Source organism: Zonotrichia leucophrys, chromosome 10 (genome assembly GCF_028769735.1).
Source record: "Zonotrichia leucophrys gambelii isolate GWCS_2022_RI chromosome 10, RI_Zleu_2.0, whole genome shotgun sequence".
In the NCBI taxonomy this organism is placed as follows: Eukaryota; Metazoa; Chordata; class Aves; order Passeriformes; family Passerellidae; genus Zonotrichia; species Zonotrichia leucophrys.
The window spans coordinates 5,526,938-5,545,371 of NC_088180.1; the positions used below are offsets into that span (position 1 = coordinate 5,526,938).

The 18,434-nt window shown below is 39.6% G+C and overlaps 1 protein-coding gene across 4 annotated transcripts in view; it reads left to right on the forward strand.

Moving 5' to 3' along the window:
• The window catches only part of APBA2 (amyloid beta precursor protein binding family A member 2), an 81,183-nt gene that overhangs the window by 34,566 nt on the left and 28,183 nt on the right, over positions 1–18,434 (forward strand). For all 4 annotated transcript variants that reach the window (XM_064722318.1, XM_064722316.1, XM_064722320.1 and 1 more), the window contains one exon: positions 13,221–14,226. In XM_064722318.1, coding sequence (XP_064578388.1) covers positions 13,258–14,226 — 969 coding nt within the window. In that variant the 5' untranslated portion in view covers positions 13,221–13,257. The remainder of the gene's footprint in view (positions 1–13,220; positions 14,227–18,434) is intronic.

Below are 18,434 nucleotides of genomic sequence, written 5' to 3' on the forward strand. Positions count from 1 at the left end.
TTATCTACTACTCTTAAATCTTTATTTTGTAAAAGGTCTCAAAAATTAACCTTGCAATTTGCTAATTCCACTGAACAAAGGCAGACTATTTTATCTTGAAAAGAACTAACACAATAGTCTTTACCCTTGTTTTATTCTTTCAAATGGTTTTTTTCTTATTTACTAAATCTGCCAGCATGCAAGTATTTGTATGAATTTAAAAACCACAACGTTCTATTAAGGAGAAAAATGGAACCTAATCCTCTTATACTAATTAAATGGGAAGAGTGTTAATGAGGAACACGTCACTTGTCAATGCCTGAAAAATCTAATTTTGAGTGAGGTTCAACTCATTAAAATAATGCTGTCAGTCCTTTTCCTGTAACATTTTAAAGAAATTTTTTTTCCCCCTATGGTTATGTTAAGTGAGTCAGTGAAACCATTCACAAGACTTCAAGGTCAATAGTGATAAAGAGAAACCTTTTTGAGGAGTTATTACACACTCAGAATCAAGAAGCTGTAAAATTTGAGTGCAAATGGTTGGGTGTGAACCTGTAACCCAGCACTTAAACCCTGAGTTGTGGGCGAGTTAAGCATCTCCATTTCCTTCTGCAAACGAGGCCTTTGCAGCGGCCTCCCTGCCCAGCTGCTCTGAGCTGCCAGTCTGGATTCCAACCTCCCTCTCCAGCCTCCCACATCCACCCAATGGATGCTCCTGGAGTGGGGCTGAAAATGTGTGCCTGAAATGATACAGGCTGAAATGTTTTATTGAATCTCCAGGCTTTATTTAAGGTGACCTATGAAATAAACAGGGCCAGGAGACTTCTTCTCCTTTTTAATGCCTTCATTAAAAGTGATCAGCTCAGCATTGGGCGGCTCGGCAGGGCTGCAGTCCCCGTCACGTCTCCCAGGGCGACTCAGAGGAGGAGGATATGCACAGCTCTGTCCACCAGGGGCAGAGCCGGGGATCCAGTCCTCGTGGGAGCCTTTAGGGCGTGATGTCCCCATCAGATCTTGTCCTCTCAGCCTCGTCGGCCACCTGGTCCCGGCGTTGGGACGACTCTGCTCAGGGCGAGAGGGGCTCCGCATCTCTGCAGGCTCAGCCATCGGCTCCTCATGTCCAGACACCGCTTTAGTCTCTCAATTCTTATTTGGCTCGTTGTTTTTGGGGTTTTCTCTGTGGGTTTCGAGTCGCGGTCCCACAAAGCATTCTGGTCTTTGGAGTCACTTTGCATAACCCCCCCCCCCACCCTCTCAGGTGTCTTCCCTATGCTGGAAGAGAGCACAGCCTTGGGGAAGGGCCATCGTCCCACCCAGCCAGGCCTTTTACTAATACAAAAGAGGAGATAAGCTCCAAGGACCCGTGATTACCATGACAAAACACTAAGAACTCTGGCAGAGACAGAGACCTGGCTGCGTCCCTGTAACTCTTTCTCACAAAAAAAATATTAACCGAGTTTTTGTTCATAACAACCTATTCTTCTTTATTCCCTTCTGCATTATTATTCAAATAGTATGCATGATTTACCTCTACCTAACCTGCAATCAGTATTTATTTAAGGAAACCCATCTTTGTTTTTCATTTTTTTTCCCACAAGGCTGCAAAAGTACATACATGAAATCATTTCACAATGATTAATTAATTGCCTGTGATAAACATTTTCAATTTTGTGTTAAAAATTTGACCAGATGCATAAAGAAAAAAAAAAAAAAAGCTCTTTTCTTGGTAAATGGTAAACTGAAGTACAAAATACAAAATACTAACAAGTAACTTTTGAAACATTGTACTTGTAAAACATATATTTTTAAGTATCAGGTTTAAGAATTTCTCTTCCTTTTGAATGGAAAAATGAAAAAAAATTAAATAATGGCATTCTAGAATATCCCCTTTTTTGTAGTTCTATTATGTTTTACTTTGCTATCACCTCTTTGCATGAAGGGATACTCTGAAATACGGACTTGGCTGAGGGCACTTATTATAATTAAGGAAGTTGATGGCAGTAAAAGCAAAACAGTTAAAAATGTATTAAAGGCATAATTCTATAGTATTAAAATAATAAAGCAGCGTCTCTGTAAATTAAATTGAGCCAGGATGAAACCTTTAGTTTTCATCAGTATTTCTGTGGAACCACAGCAAAAATAAAGGGAGTGGAATACAGCTGTATTGGTGAGAGTAATGTTTTATGGAGTTTAGATGCACCAAGTCTGTGTGGTTTCCTGGTGTGTGTGGAAACAAATCTGCAACAAGTGACAGATCTTAAAAGCCACGTGCCTGGCTTTTAAAAGACAAAAATGTGATAAAAAAGGGTCGACACAAATGCTTTTGGGATATTTGCATCCACCCTGAAGAGCTAATTCTTAAACAGCCATAGCTTTCTGAAAACTGTAAAGAAAAAACTGATTTCAAAGGCACAAATAACAGGAATGTATGTGGTTGCTGTATTTCAGATGGTACTGGATGTGACCAAAATGCAGCATTTTCATTATGCCTATTTAATGGTGATGTTGAATTAAATAACTCTGCCTTATAGTTATCTGATATTGTTAATGGATAAATTTATCCATGATATAAATCCTCAAAGTACTAAATGATGATGTTTAAATTGCAAGATCACAATTTTTGAAGTACTGTCCCAACCCATATTATTGTCTTGGCATTCCTCAAATATTCTTTGATAAGCTAACTCATCTTTCTGAATTATTATAGTATTAGAATAGCACCATAACTTTTCTAGAGAGATTCCTAGGTTTTTTTCTAGTGGGAGAAGGAACTGAAGGAAATGAAGTTATAGATACTAATTATATCTATGTAGATTTTAATATATCTCTTATGTAAACATCTATAAGAGATATATTTGCTTGTATATTTGTTGTGTAACATGCATGACCTGCTAGAGAAGCCTTACTTCTCTCTGCAGCAAGTGGGAGTGTGTGTCTGACACACAGTTCCAAAAATTAAAGGTTTCAAATTCGTGATGAGCTAAAATTATTCTTGCATGTGTGAAAACCTATTTATCCAACACCCATTGGGTCCTTTTATAGCTGTGTGATAGCGACAGAGTGCAAAGCTTGCTCAAACAGCTTAAATTTAAGCAATTTCCTTTCCCTTCTAACTGCATGTCAGGTTCAATAAAACCTGTTTTCCTTGCAGCCAGCAGAAATCTCAGGTGCAGCTGAGTGTTTGCAGGAGGCTGGAGCTGGGTTCCAGGGCTTGCCAGGCTCACAGCAGGCAGGGGCTCTGCTGCTGAGGGAAATGGCCACATTTACACCTTAGACTTGTATTCTTGTGGAAGAGAATCTCAAGCAACCAAGAGATGTTAGATTGCTTCTTACTGTCAAGATCTATTTATTGTAGTTTCATTTTTTCCTCTAATAGCATTGAAATTTGGAATTCACATATCTTGTCAAAAGTACTGACCTTGGAGGAAGTCCCCAAATCCTGTCTCACCTTTCACTTACACCCCCAAGTCACCCATCACTGTATGGATTTGGTGGCTTAAAAGGCTCTTCTAGGAATTTGCCATGGCAGATAATATTTTTTCCATAGTCCAGAAAAAGTAGATTTTGTCTGACCCTTATACAACATTTCTGACTGCACAATACATTTTACAATCATTGTTCAATCCATTTCAAAACACTGAATTATTGCAGACAAAAAGGAATAATTCCATATATTGGCATTTTAGGTAGAATCAGTTTTATTTCTAAGGTAGTATTTAAATTTATATCAGGGGCCAAATGCATAAGATTTTCTTTAGTGGTTTTCCAGTGAATAATCTTTTCCAAAGTATACCAGTAAATAGAGATAAGAAGGAAATTTATTTCAGTTGGCTGGTTTTTATGAGCATTTTGACCAGAAAAATGCTAGTTAGACCTGGAGAACTCACAGTAGGTGATGATTTTGCATGTCAGCTGTGCAAGGCCAGGTTCTGCTAATATGGATATGTACAATTGTGACCTCAGGAGGTTTCACACAGCTGCCCCCAGTGTCTGCTCCATTGCTGAATTCCACCCACATGGCTCCCCACTGTTCCAGCAGCACTGCCTCATGTTATGCTTAGAGGGATCTGTTATCATCTAGTGCAAGTCAGTACAGAAAGCAGCCTTGTTATTGAGATAAAAGCCTTAGCCAGGAAATTGCAAGATGCCAAGAAGCATACAAATCAGCAAGAGAGAGAAAGATCACCAGGCTTTGGAGTAGCCTCCACAGTCAGCAGAAACTCACTCTGCAAAGCTTTGAAAAACTTGGTATAATCCATTTTAAGGCAGACTGAAAATTCTGCCAGAGCTCTGGATGGATTGCAGGTTGTCTCAGAGTGGCTGAATGTGTTTTAATTGAATGCCATATATTCTTTATGCATGATAATGTTAAAATATAATATACTTTTTCCTTACTCCTGTATCTCTTTCCCTTATTCCTATACATCCTATACTTTTCCCTTATTCTCAGTAAATTAGGAGATACAATAATCATAAGAAGATGCTAAAATTTGTGCCTATTATGGAATGAAATTCAAAGCTGATGCCTCTGCATAGCTATCACTGGAGCTTTGTGTGCTTGAGGGGTACTTTTTCATTATTTGAAACTGATCTCTTGGAGCAGAGCAGTCACGAGAATAAGCCATAAAATTTCATTGCCTTAATTTTGGAGTCTCATCTTATTCTGCTGAATACAAATATTCTGCTTCTGTGCTTCCCCCTGTTTAAAGGGCCTTAAAATAAAGTTCTGGTTTTGGTGGCTTTTTCTCTATAGCAGGCTTAGCACTGCAAGACTGATATTTGTCCTGACTCTCACATCTGTATGGATGCAGCACCACAGGTTTAGTATCACTCTTTGAGCTGGGAAATTAAACCCTAAGGGATAATTAAGCCACATCAACAATACAAGATAATTAAATATGTGATTACACATTTTTATTTCTGCTGCAGGAAATAGCTAATCTTTTTAACTATAAAAGCTGGGATATATGCTCAAGAATACCATCTCTGCAGTGCCATACTGCCACTGTCTTTAGCATTTGTCTGTTCTGCTTTTAATTTCTATTGGTGGGTGCCAGTTATAGAGCATTTTTAGAATGGCTTTTACAAGGAAATTATTGAATTTTAAGAGCTTATTAGATTAAACCAAACTGAAAAATTACTATATACCATGAAAAAATGTGCAAGAACATAATTCAGAATGCAAAATCTTTTAAAAATAGGAAAAATAGTTAAATCATCTCAAAAACCCCTCTATCACAAAACAGAAGATTTTCAAGCCCATAGAAAAGTAATTGCAAAGATCTCACTCTCAGGTGAGGAAATCCAACATCCCAAATGTACTTGTTGATGTTGATGTGGTTTAACAGATACTCCATTGCACACCATCTCTCATTTGTTGGTGGTTTCAGGGTGAGGAGAGGCGCACTGGGTATGGCTGGCGAGATTCTGTTCCTGTCTCCAGTGCATCCACAGTTCATGTTCTACTGAGAGTGCACCCTGCACACTGACAACATTTTGTTGTAGCTCAGTAGCAGCTCAGGACAGGCTGCTCCATTTTAAGAGCATTGCCTGTGGATACAGGGATGTGTATTTGCAGCATCTAATTCACTGCAGCCATTGTAGCTTTGGGCAGAATTTCTGCAAAACTGCAAATGAAACAACCCTGACATACAGAAATGAGCATTTGTTATCTCACAACTTTAATTTCTCAGTCTGCTGTCAGCTGTTAAACTAATAAAACCAGGATAATGATGATTCATAATGGACATAATATTTTCTTTGTTTGCCTATTCAGTGATTTTTTTGTGACTACCTCACATTCACAGTGGACACTTTAGAAGAAGCAGAGAATGATAAGAGATTTTATTTTTTGTCTTAGCTACACAGGAAGACCCTAGTGGCTACTCTTGAGATAACTGCAAAGGCATGTATTTTAATGCCATCTATTTTTAGATGCTGTTCATTTTCACCTCCCCCACACATTTCCCTCACTTCTTTAAGAATCATTCTTGCTCTGTTTCCCATGCAAATCTTGCTGTTTTCTAAGTCTCTATTTCAATTATGTTAAGCATATTAAAATAATATTTAGATGATTAATTGAAGCTCTGAAACACTCAGTAGCTCCAAATCTAGAGCTGTCTTTAGTTGTTTTTCCTCCTGGCCTACACCAACTGTGCCTTTAAAAAAATGAGAGGCAGGTGGTATTGATGCCTAAAGAGGCTGCCTGGAACAGAGGCCAGACAATGTTAAAGGAATAAAGTAGGGATTTATTAAAAGGCCTTTAAAGGATACACCTTGGGCAGTACAAGAACTCAGCTGTGGCTCTACCCAAGATGGACTCTGAGTCAGGAGTTTTCACACTTTTATAAGTTTCAGTCCATGTACATATTGGGGTTCCTTGTCCAATTACAGCTTCAGGGACTTACAAAGTCCCATCCTCCCAGTTTGCTCTCCTCAATTCACTGTTTACAGTTTTTGGGCCCAAAGCTGCAATGCTGTCCTTGCTGAGCTTGCACTGAGGAAGAGATATGCATGCATGTGACTGTGTTTGCAGTGATTTACTGTCATGCAGGTCTAACATCCTGGACATAAAAGGACTGGTTTGATTATGTCCTAATAACTGAAGTTTCTGTCCTAGGCCTTTCCCCTCCCTGAACAATGTGTTGGTGTTTTATAGAGTGTTTTTGGTTTAAATTCAAAAGTCTCAGAGAAAAGGAATAGACATTTTTAACAGACCTTGCTAATAAGTTCGATGGCAGGCTGTGCCAGCCTGAGACAACTTCAGCAACATTGAGATGGCACTGGGAGTGTCACAACATGACCCTAATTTAATCATGTTGTGCTAGTCCTCACTGTTGGACTCTTTCCTTCCCTAGCACTGGGAGGTCAGTGTCACCCCTCTGTGCAAAGGCACCAGCATGCCCCTTCCTCCTCCCTTCCCTTTGTTAGAGACTGTGCTCCTTCCAAAATGCCATGTCACATGCTCAGTCTGCTGTCACTGACACTGCCGGATTAGGGTCCTGTGAGAGCTGGGATCCCAGTTCCACCTGCTTTTGGAGGAGCTGGCAGTCACCCTGCACTCTGGAGCTCTGCATAATCAATTCTCATGGTCTGGAGAGTCACTGAAAAATGAAGTTAATGCAGTTTGGCCTTGGGGAATCAAAAGGTTACAGAATCTGACACAGTCACAGCAGGCTCATGTTCTGTTATCAGCTTATTAAAAATTCCAGTTCCCACTCTAGGATCAGTCATAATTCCTCTGGACCAACTTAGCAGATGGGAGCCTATTAAGTCTTCTGTAATGAAAGCCTACTGAGAAATACTATTAGTTTAATATTAAAAATTGTTTTGAATGAATTGAAGTTAGATTCTTTTCCACTTATCTTTATTGGAGAAGAGACTGGTATAATTAGCATAAAGCCCTGCAATCATGAATTTTCTGATGCAGTTCTGTTGAAAAATACTGTTATCTCAGTTACAGATGTACTGAGTAAGTAGATGAATGTAGCAGATCTAAACATATGACTGTGTTAAGAGGGTTGGGTGTTGTTTTTTCTTTTTTGCAGCATTTCTGGATGATAAATGTATAGGGCTAACATATGGAACAGCTTCAGTCAGCAGTGCATCCACGGCACAGCTCAGCAGAGAGAAGCAGAGGTGTGGGCTGTACGTGCTATGATCTCCCCTGGCAGTAAATTGTGTGCCAGTGCTTATAACTTCCATCTGAACATGACTTATAAAGAGTAAAACCAGTTTAATAGCAGTGAGATTGCAGAGGATATCTGCAGAAAATAGGAGGTATTGAACAATTCCAGGGAAGCAAAACTAGAGCGTCAATTTTGTCAAAACTGACAAAGGGTGCAGATATCTGAAGTGTGGGAGAAAGACTGAGGAGTAAATGGAAAAACAAACGTGGGGAGGAGAAGGCACAGGAAAGAGGCCTTGCAAAACAAAGTGAATATATCAAATTCAGGCCAATAGAAATCTTAGATTCACCTGTAAGTTGGAACAGCAGGGCTCAAAAATCATTTGGCTGTACATAAGCATGCAAAAGAATATTTGCTGCCAAAAGAACCTCACTCACTGTGAAGTGTTCTAACCTCAGACCACTGCATGTTAAATGTAAGTAACTTGTTTTGCTGCCACTAAAATGCTATTCAGTTTGTGAATCAAGTAGAGATGCAATGCAGTTCTTTAACCACCAGCAGCAGTATGATACTGGGTATTTCACCATGTTTATAATTGTTTACCATTGTCCATTTTTAAAGCTAATTTAATTGGTCTCTTTTACTGGGAAGACAGTAAAAGATCTTTCTACACAGGTGAAAAGATGTAGAAGTGTTAAGGTTGACAAAACCCTCACTACAGCTGTCTGGGATTAGGTGCAGCAAACTCAGGAGAAAGCTAATGAGTATAATGAGCACTGATTAGAATAAATTCCAGCTGTAACCCAGTAGTTCTCTTTCTGAGAGTAGAAGAAATTGGTTCCCCTATGTATACTCCTTTTTACTCTCACATGGAAATGCAGCATGTGTTTCCTGGAGATTGATTTTCCTTTCAACATTCAGCTGAGCCAGGGGAAAATTAAGAAAAATAAAGTAAAACCATTATGGAAAGAAAAGCATTTTTACTGAGAACCCTGTGTAACTGATCCCTTATTCACTGATCCTGCCAACACTGATGGAAGTTTAGTGATGCACTGTACAACTGAAGTCTCAGCAAGATAATATTACTGAATCCCAAGGAAGGTAAACAGGGATCCAGCACTGATCCATGTTCCCAGGAACACTTCATGCCAAGTGCAGCCAGAAATGGAAAAATGTGCTTGGAGTGATGCAGAAGTTTGACCTAACTCCCTGCTGCCAAGGAGGGAGGTGAGATACAAGGAGTAGGAGGGAGTCTTACACCAAGCAGAGAAAATGATCTGTAGGCTCAACTGGAGCCTTTGTGGATAGAGTGCCTCTGGATCCAGCAAGTCATTACTCCTCTCTTCAACACTGAGCAATATAAGATAGAAGTCCAGTATTTTCTCCAATTTCTAATTTTTTAAGATACCTATGATGTTAGAAGTTTACAGTGACTGATGTGAATATCAGCTAAAGTACTAACCAATGCAATCAGGGACTCCAAGGGCTTTGTGTAGTAGTCTGAGTAGCAGAACACATGGTAAAAATTTTGTATCTGTTGCATTTCTAAAAGAAAAAAAAAGTCAAAAATCTGTTTTTTATATTTAAAATCTGGAGGAATAATGTCCCTTTTGGTGAGAAGAAAGAACAGTTCAAACCTGTGGCCCTAAGGAATGTTGCTCCTTGACATGAAACAGCTTAAAATATTCAGATTATGCTAGACCTAATCTATTTCACTAGGAAGCTTGAGAGATATTTTGATACAGGGGAAGAAAGCTAGGCTGCCCTGGCTGTTCTAATATTTGAGTTAAATACAGCTGTGTGTTTCCTTGACAGCAATGTATGTGCAGCTCCATAAAGAGCAGTTCTCAGACTGGTGTTTGAAAACTCAGCTCAGTAATTCTGATGTGTTGGTACAGTTGGAGAAGTTACATTTTGTACTTGAAGATGCTGTAATCAGTGCACATTCAGTCTGCAATTCCTGGGCTGAAAATAATAAATTCTGCCTTTTTATTTCAGTACTTTGTTACCTTAAGAGTAGTGCCTGAGAAGATTGCAAAGTAGGCCAACTAGAATTGTAATTATTGTGCAGAAATTGCTTTGTAACTTCAGTTTCCATAGCATTAAGATCAGCATTGCCTCTCACCAAAAATCCAACTTATTTTGCCTCAGTTCCAGCATACAGGGGTAAAGCACTGTCCTCAATCATCACTCATGCTGAATTAACTGAAAACCCATTTCCCATGTCCCAGTATATCAGTGCTAGTCATGCTTGAGAGGAATTATTTTCTCTATTTCTTACCAGTGCTAGACATGCTTGAGTGGAATTATTTTCTCTATTTCTTACCACCTATGCTCTAAAAAATTTCCAGTGTGCCACGATTTTTTAAAGTTTTTCCCACACAGTGCAGATGCTGCACATTAGCAGGTCCCTGTGGGGCAGGGCTGCAGTGCCCACCTGGCACCCCTCAGGCTGGCAGTTCCCACAGCTGATGGAGCTCCACTCAGCAGCCACCCCTCCCTCCCTCCCTCCCTCCCCAGGCTCCTGTCCTGCCTTTTGGCTCTCACATCACATCCAGGCGACTTTCTGCAACGTGTTCTAGAATATCTACAGTGCACTGGATTTTCCTGCAGGAAAGCAAATTCTGTGAGCACTCACCACTGGAATTTATAAAGGGCTATCACTGCAGAGATAGCACTTATGGCAATTTTAGGGCTGGATATCAAATAAAGAGCCTTAGATGTGGGTGGAAAAACTCCATTATACTGGCTAAAAAAAGGGTTCTCATCTCCATATGCCTTAGGAAAATCTGAGTCATGGGTTTCAAACTGTGCTTGTTACAGGATCTGTGTTTCTGAATCTTCAGCCACACTGTTGTGACTTATGTGCAGGGTCAACTGCACTGTAAATATTTAAGTATTATTTAATATGGATAATATTTCCACTAGAAGATTGAGGCCATTGCAGATGAGAACTTTCTTTCAATAAGAGGCACTTAATTTGCTCTGTTGTTGAAAAAAAAATTGGTTGAACCAGATGAGATCTGTATTTTCCTTGCAGTGCCATTCAAAATTATTATAGCTCTCCATCTTAACTCATTTTGGACATGCTTGTGTAGTGCTCTCATGCCTGAAATGGTCATACAAGCAATTTTTCTTGCTCATGGGCAGTTTTTTGCAGCCTGTACAGAGCATTGCAGTGTTGTGGCTCAGATTACTATTACTACTTGGATTACTATTTTAATCCAATAAATTTTGTTTATACTGCAGTATAGAAACATCCTTAGATTACAGTAAGAGCTGACTAAATCAGACTTTGACTAAATTAGACTCAGACTAACCCTAGTGGATGGATGGCTTGGTGTTCTGACTTCTATAACTGACTCCAAAGTAAAAAAGTATCATCATTGTTATTAAAGGGATAGTGGACATACAGATTGCATTGAGAAAATCTTGCTAGTCTGGAAGTTCTTCCAATAGTGAGGAGGGGCAAGTAATCACAGAGAGGTTTTCCTTCACTGATCTTCTCCTTTAAAACTTCTCTTCAGATACACTGTTTAATTAAAAGATACACTATTTAATTTAAAGCTTTATTCTGTCAGGACTAATTCTGCAAGGTAAAAATAACTAAAAAGGGCTCCATATGATGGGTTCCTTTCATACCTCCTCCTGTGACTAACATCATCTCTCCTTTGTACCTCAGAATCTAGAGCCCATGTTTCAGGGATAGATTTGCCACATGATATCTTTGCCATAATCTACAGATACATCAGATCCCTGGATTTCTCACAAACTCAGGATTTTGAGTTTCTTGTGGTATCAGAATTTCTACAGGGATATTGATAAGGTTACAGTGACAGGATTTATTTTCTAAGTTCACAATGCCTAAGAAATTACTCCCTATATTGCTCCTCTAATCCTCTAGCTCCATGTTGGTTTTATTGCCCAAGCCTTTGGACACTGATTAAATCAAAATGTTCTTGCAGTTGTGTGGTCCAGGTGAGGAGCCTGATCTCACTTCTTGCCAATGAAGTAACTGCACAGGTCAAGTTTATCACAAGGATACAGCAATAAAACACAGAGAAACACAAATACTAAAAGTAGATTATTTCCCCCTTCCAAATCATGCAGCAGACCACAATTGTCAAGTCTGTCTAGAATTAGCTATTTTAAGTATTTTTATATAGTTCATATAACCCCTACTTATTTAGAATCCAGTATTTAGACAAAAAAAAGAGGGCAGTTTAAAGTAGCACAAGTGTTAAGCAGGAAGAATTAGTGAGCTTTTACTGTATATGTGTGTTTTACCTGCAACATAGATTAGACACTGAAAAAACAGAGGGATCTGGATAAATTGGAGCATTGGGCCAGGATTAATTTAAGGCCAAATGCCAGGTTCTGCTCTGGGGTGCTGGCTGACAGCAGTTCAGGACCCAGCAAAGTGCTCTGGCAGCCCAGAGAGCAAAGCACATCCTGGGCTCTCCCAAACAGTGACCAGCTGGGCAGTAGAGGGGATTGTCCTGAGCACTGCTGCAGCATCACCTGGTGCTGTGGGCACTTCTGGACCCCATCTTTTAAGAAAGATGTGAAATCCTTATGAGTGTGCACAGAAAGGCAGCAGAGCTGGTGAAAGGGCTGCAATGAAATGTCCTTTGAGGCATGGGAAAGGGCTTTGGGCTTCTCTGGTTTGTGGAAAGGGGCTGAGGTGACTTGATTGCCCTCTACAGCATCCTCCAGAGGAGAAGTGGGCAGGGAAGTGCTGAGCTTCTCCCCAGAGAAGGTATCCAGTGATAAGATGGTTGGGAATGGTTCAAAGCTGTATCATGACAGTCTGGATTCAAACTGGACATTAGGAAGCATTTCTTTACCAAGAGCATTGTCAGGTGCTGGAACAGTCCTCCAGTGGCAGTCAATGCCCAAGCCTGTCAGTGTTTTAAGAGGCATTTGGATGAGGGCCTTAAAGCATGCTTTAACTTGGTCAGCACTAGGTGATTGTGGTAGGTCCTTTCCAACTGAAATAATTAATTCTAAAAGCAATATTTGATTTAACAATGGGAGATATTTCATGGCATCCAGCTAGAAGGGGCTAATAAACCAGCAAGTGCTTTTTATAAATAACACTTTTAATACCAATACATTATCTTTTAGTGCACTATGTGACTGCCAAGTTGGTAGAATTATTTCCCTTTAGTTTTGGTAAGAGCAGGTCAGAGTCTAAATGTTTGCTTTCAGTACACGTTAAAGAAATGCCTAAGCTGAAAATTGAAAAGAGGTCCCGTTTACTGCATAGTGATCAAAGCATAACCCCTTACTGGCAAGAAAGAGAAATTGAAAACTAATTTCAAGGTTCAGGATTAATTCTCTGTCAAATTGACAGAAGAGAGCCTACACTAGAATACATTTAGCACAAATGTAGAACCTTCTCTTTATCTGTTCCTTTCAGAGTGCAACTTATTACTTTGATTTCATGGTTCCATAGCATAAGCATTTTAAAAGTTAGCTGTCTGAATTTGGTCAAATATCTACGAACACAGGCTTTTTACCAAATGAATCTATCAGATTGCTTCCTATTAACATCACTGTTCTCTGCTGATGACCTTTTCCTGAATGTGTGTTTTTCTATCTTCCCTGCAGTAATTGCTGGAAATGATTGTCATGTAAGGAGCTGGCTATGGCAAACAGGAAACATCAAAGCACTACAGCCAGCATGCTGGATCACAGAGCCAGAGCTTGCCCGACTTCATCTCACAACAGGGAGCCTGAAAATGAAGAAAGTGACCTTCCCATAGAAGATTATGCAGCAAAGGAGGCAGAACTAGCAACTGTGAGAGCAGGGAGTCCTACCCCTGTGGAACATGAGTGCAATGACCATAGTGCAGATGGTGACTCCAGCTCTGACTATGTAAACAACACTTCAGAGGAGGAGGACTACGATGAAGGCTTGCCAGAAGAAGAGGAGGGGATCACATACTACATCAGATACTGTCCAGAGGATGACAGTTACCTGGAAGGAATGGACTGCAATGGGGAGGAGTATGCTCCCCATGAGGAACACCATGTTGAAACAGATGAGTGTCAGGAAGCTGTAGAAGAATGGGCTGAAGGCAAAATTCAGCACCAAGATGAAAACGAGGTGATGGACAGGCAAGAGTGGCAGGAAGGTCAAGATAATGGCATTCAGATTTTGGAGGATGAAGCATCATCTTTGGAGATCCAAGACCAAGAAGAAAATATTCAGTACTGTCAAAGTGAAGGTGACTATCAGGACTATTACCCAGCAGAGGCTAATGGAAATTCCCAGGGAATATCACCATACCATTCTAGAAAAGAGGATGCTGAGCTGGAAGAGCAGGAAGAGGACATTGACCAGATTGTAGCAGAAATCAAAATGAGTATGAGCATGAGCAGTATTAACAGTACAACAGAAATGAGTCCAGAGCACAGTGGGACTGAAAACATGGCACATGACTACAAAGAGACTTGTTCAAAGGGAGAAGCTGTTCACAGTGCTAGCAGGCACGAGGGGAGGCCAAAATCACTGAATATCCCATCTGCCTCTAAGCACAGTGCAGATGTGCATCGAGGTTTTAAAGCAAAGTCAAGATCCCCAGAGGACAGACAGAAGTGGCCACAGGAGCAGGTATGAGGTGCTTTTTTTAACCAAACTGTCAGAGGCATTGTGCAAGAGTTACATTAGTTATTCCAAACAAAATTAGCAATATTTTTCTATCTATTAATATGTAAATGTATTAGCAGTATGTTAAATTTTACTGTAACTGCATTCACTTAATCACATTGTGTGTTTAGAAAGAGGTGTTAAATGTAATCAGCAGATGAAGAGATCTAGCAAAGAGGTTTTGCACAGAGAAGAGACAATTCAAACAAAGATATTCCAGATACATGGGGCAAAACCAGTTTCTTTACACTATTTTCATTCTGCAGTGACAGTCTGGAGAAACTTAAAACCGGGGTCAGCATGGAAATAGTAGCATTTTTTTCCCATTACTTGCTCCTGTACCATTGCCTTAGTGGTTGATAATTTTCTGGTTTTGATAGAAAGTATTTCAAATCTAGATACTGCATATGTTAAAAAACCTTCAAGAAGTGTCTGCATATTGCAATGGGTTTTTTTTACTAGCTGGACATATCTTGACCTTGACAAGGAGGAAGAAATAAGAGCTTTACACTTACCACAAATGCTGTTAAGCAGTTTTATCACAAGAATGATGTAGAAGTTAATTTAAACTGTGCCTGATCTTTTCTTGTTCTAATGCTGAGTGCCAGAAAAAGAATCTAAGAATGAAGCTCAAGCTTTTCTAAAGAGAAAGAGGGGTGACTTTTTTCCCTGACATTTCAAATTGAACATGGTTGCTTCTTAGAGAGATATACCTCATTCCCTAATACCATTTTAAAGCCTTGACTTTGCATCTCTGAAATCATATGCAGTTGAATATTAGTTATCTTCTGCAATGAACAGATCTACCTAAAAGAGGTAGAACATAAAATGTTCTTGGATCATAAACTACTAAGGATTACTGAATTATTTTGCCTTATCTTTAATTAAAATGCTTTATTAAACTTCACATACATAAGTTTCCTGTTTCAGCTTTATCAACTCCGTAAATAGGATTTTCTATAATTAAGTGCCCCACAGTTAAACAATTTAGTCTAGGTGATTCCATTAAAATACATTAATTCCTCTGAAAAACAGTAAAAGGAAATCAAATGCTTAAGTATATGCTGATGAAACAGGTCGACCTTCATTATAATTGTGAACAAAAAAAGTCTTAGGGGGATATTTTCAGATTTCCCATATCTGCAGCAAGTTTTTAATATTCATTACTACATTCTATTTCCAGAAGTATAATTATAACCAAATTGTGCAACTTACTATATTCAGTGCCCTACTGCCAGCATAGAAGTCCCTTGGTGACTAAGCCTGCTGATGCTGAATGGTTGAACAGCTACTGGGTGTTGGCTGGGAGCACAGAGGCTGAGGTAGCATGTTCTACACTCAGTGATGGACTTGCTTCCAAAAGCTACTACTGGGAGTGTTGCTCCTTGCAAGTTCTCAAAGTATTTGCAGAACAAAACCTGAATTCCTGAATAAGAAAGGATTCCTCAGTGCTTGACTAAGTAATTGTTGGGTTTTTCCACCCCACTGAACATTGCCCATTCAAGACAATATTCAAAATAGACCTTCATTTCAATAACTTTTTGTTTTGAAACTTATTTATCAGAAGCTGAGCTGAACTGCATTTGTCATTCTTAATAGACTGCTAACAGCTGAGGGCTGTGTAACACCTGGGTATTGATTTAACTGTCCCATCTGAAAAAAACCAAAAGTACCTAAATATTCCTGAACTGCCTGTCTGAGCTTTGATTGTTATTTCCTATCAGTCTTGTAGCAATACCTTAACCTTATTTAATAAGGAGGGAAGCTCTGCTGTGATAGGTAACCCCAGGCTGGATGAAGCCACTGAGCTTATACCACCACTTTTAATAGCAACCATAAACTCCTGTCTGAATGGACAGAGAGAGCTGGACAGTACACAGGGTTTCATTCCTTCAAACATGGAGACAGGAAATTAGAGATACAGCAGTACAGGAATCTACTGCAGATCAGGCTGAACAAACTGGGTGTCAAGACAAGCGTTTCATTTATCAGAAAGGCAACAAGGCACAGCTGCAGTGGGCACTTCACTGAAGAGAAGAGCACAAGCCTCCAAGGTAAAAAGTGTGAAGTGGTATTTCACTTCAGAGGCTCACAAATGGACACCAGGTAATTGTCCCTCTACCCACCCCAAGCCCTCAGGGATGTCAAAGAAAGAATAAAAACCAAGTTCAATAACCTTTGGTAAGCATTACTTGAATGTGAGTGTCATGACAAAACTGGTCTTACGTTGCTGTGTTCTCACCTACTGTAGATAATCATCCTCAGCTTCACCCACAAATCAGGCTCATGGTGAGGGCATTAGAGTTGAGTACCTATTTCTGCCTGTGAGACAACTGTTCACTTTAAAATTTTAAAAGGTTTATTAAAGCCTTAACAAAAATACAACAAAAAGACTAAATAAGGAAAGTTTGCAGTACTGGGAGCTGGCTGCCTACCACACAGCTAGTTCATCTCTAAGATGGCTGCTCAGTCTTTTATAGCCCTGGGGGTGGCATCAGCCAGCCCTGGCCCCTCCCAGAGTCTGTCAGTCAGCTCTCCTGGCTGTTTATCAGTGGAGATTGCTTTCTTGTCACTTGATTGGAGCTCAGGTGTAGCCATGCCTCACCCCCTAAGCACCCCCAAGCTTTTCCATTCCCACCTGCCCCATGCACGGGACACCTGTGCAGCCTTCCTTCACCTGTCCTAGACAGCCCTGGCTGTCTGATGGCAGCAATACAGGGGGGAAAGGGAACTGTGGGGAGAACAGAGGACATCTAAACTACAATAACATAACTATACATCAATAAAGCTTCTCTTAATATTCACACAATATTCATCTCGTAATTGCAAGAGCCAATCATCTCATTATCCATCTAGAACATGCCCAAGTTAGTTTTTTTCTTGGTAGCTCTGTAAAAGTCCTTAGCACAAGGTGTGTTTGGATGTTTAGCATTAATACTGGACCTCAAAGAATTGAGATAAAGTGCAGAGGATTTTGTTTTTCTTCTGGGGTATTAAATTATTTTAATATTTTATATGAAATATTTATTTATTTATATTTACTATGAAATGTCAAAGGGATGGATGGAATTAGAGCACTACCTAAATGAACCTGTCTCATTTGTGAAACCAAGATAGCCATAATTCTAACTACAATATTTAAACCAACTACAATAATTCAATTTCTTCCATGGTGAAAGGAAAAAAACCCAAGGCTATTGTCAGTAGATTTGCATGCTAAACTTACTGCTTGCAGAGAAGCTGCATAGAAGAGCCTTGGTTTTGTCACCTTGCTAAAAGAGCTGTTATTGTAAGTGTGCATCTCACAGTACAAAAGATCGTGCTGAAAGGGATAATAGAGGCACACATACTGCATATAGAGCACTTTTTTGCCTCAGTTATCGTTAAATAAATGTAGATTTAAATGCTTCTAGGTTAAATCAAGATATACTACATGTATGTCAGTTTTTGTAAACAAGGAGCAAGCAGGAAGGTGCATTTGTTGTTTATCGTACATAGTATGCTATCCTTAGCTTTTTCATGTTTCTGCTCCTCTCCTTTCCTGCCTCACACAGGTAGAATTACTGCTTATTTACATTTACATTCCATTAAAATACACAGCTATTAATTCTTAGCTTGTGATAGGTGCTAACATTCTGTTTGCAAGACATTTGCTAAATAACAAGTAAACAAATGTGATTTTAAAGGTTCCTGTTGCTGAGTTTGCCCCAGAAAACAGTCACTTTATAAGAAACACCTAATGAAGAAAAACAAAGAAAGCATCTTGTTTGACTTTCAGTGTGGGCCAGTTTCCTATCTTAAATACAAGTCCTCAGGCCTCAAAACTTCAGGGATGAGCTTGGCTTGATTAGCCTTTATTTGTAAATACTTCTAGGGAAACACTAAAGGAGATGATTAGCACTAGACAAGTCTGAGGGAAACCTAGAATGTGAGAATGCTGAGAATGTGTCCTCTCCTACCTTATTCAAGCAAATCTTATTTACTAATAATAAAAGAAAATGTTTTTAAGAGCACCAACACCTATCCCACCTCTAACCTTTTGAAGAAACGGGAGTTTGCCATGAAATTTGCCTCCTTTACAAAGGAGGACCTCAGAGGAAAGTCTGGTTTTCAATGATGCTGCCTGTGACACTGAATCCTACTGCTTCTCATTTCTCCACCATTCTTTCATA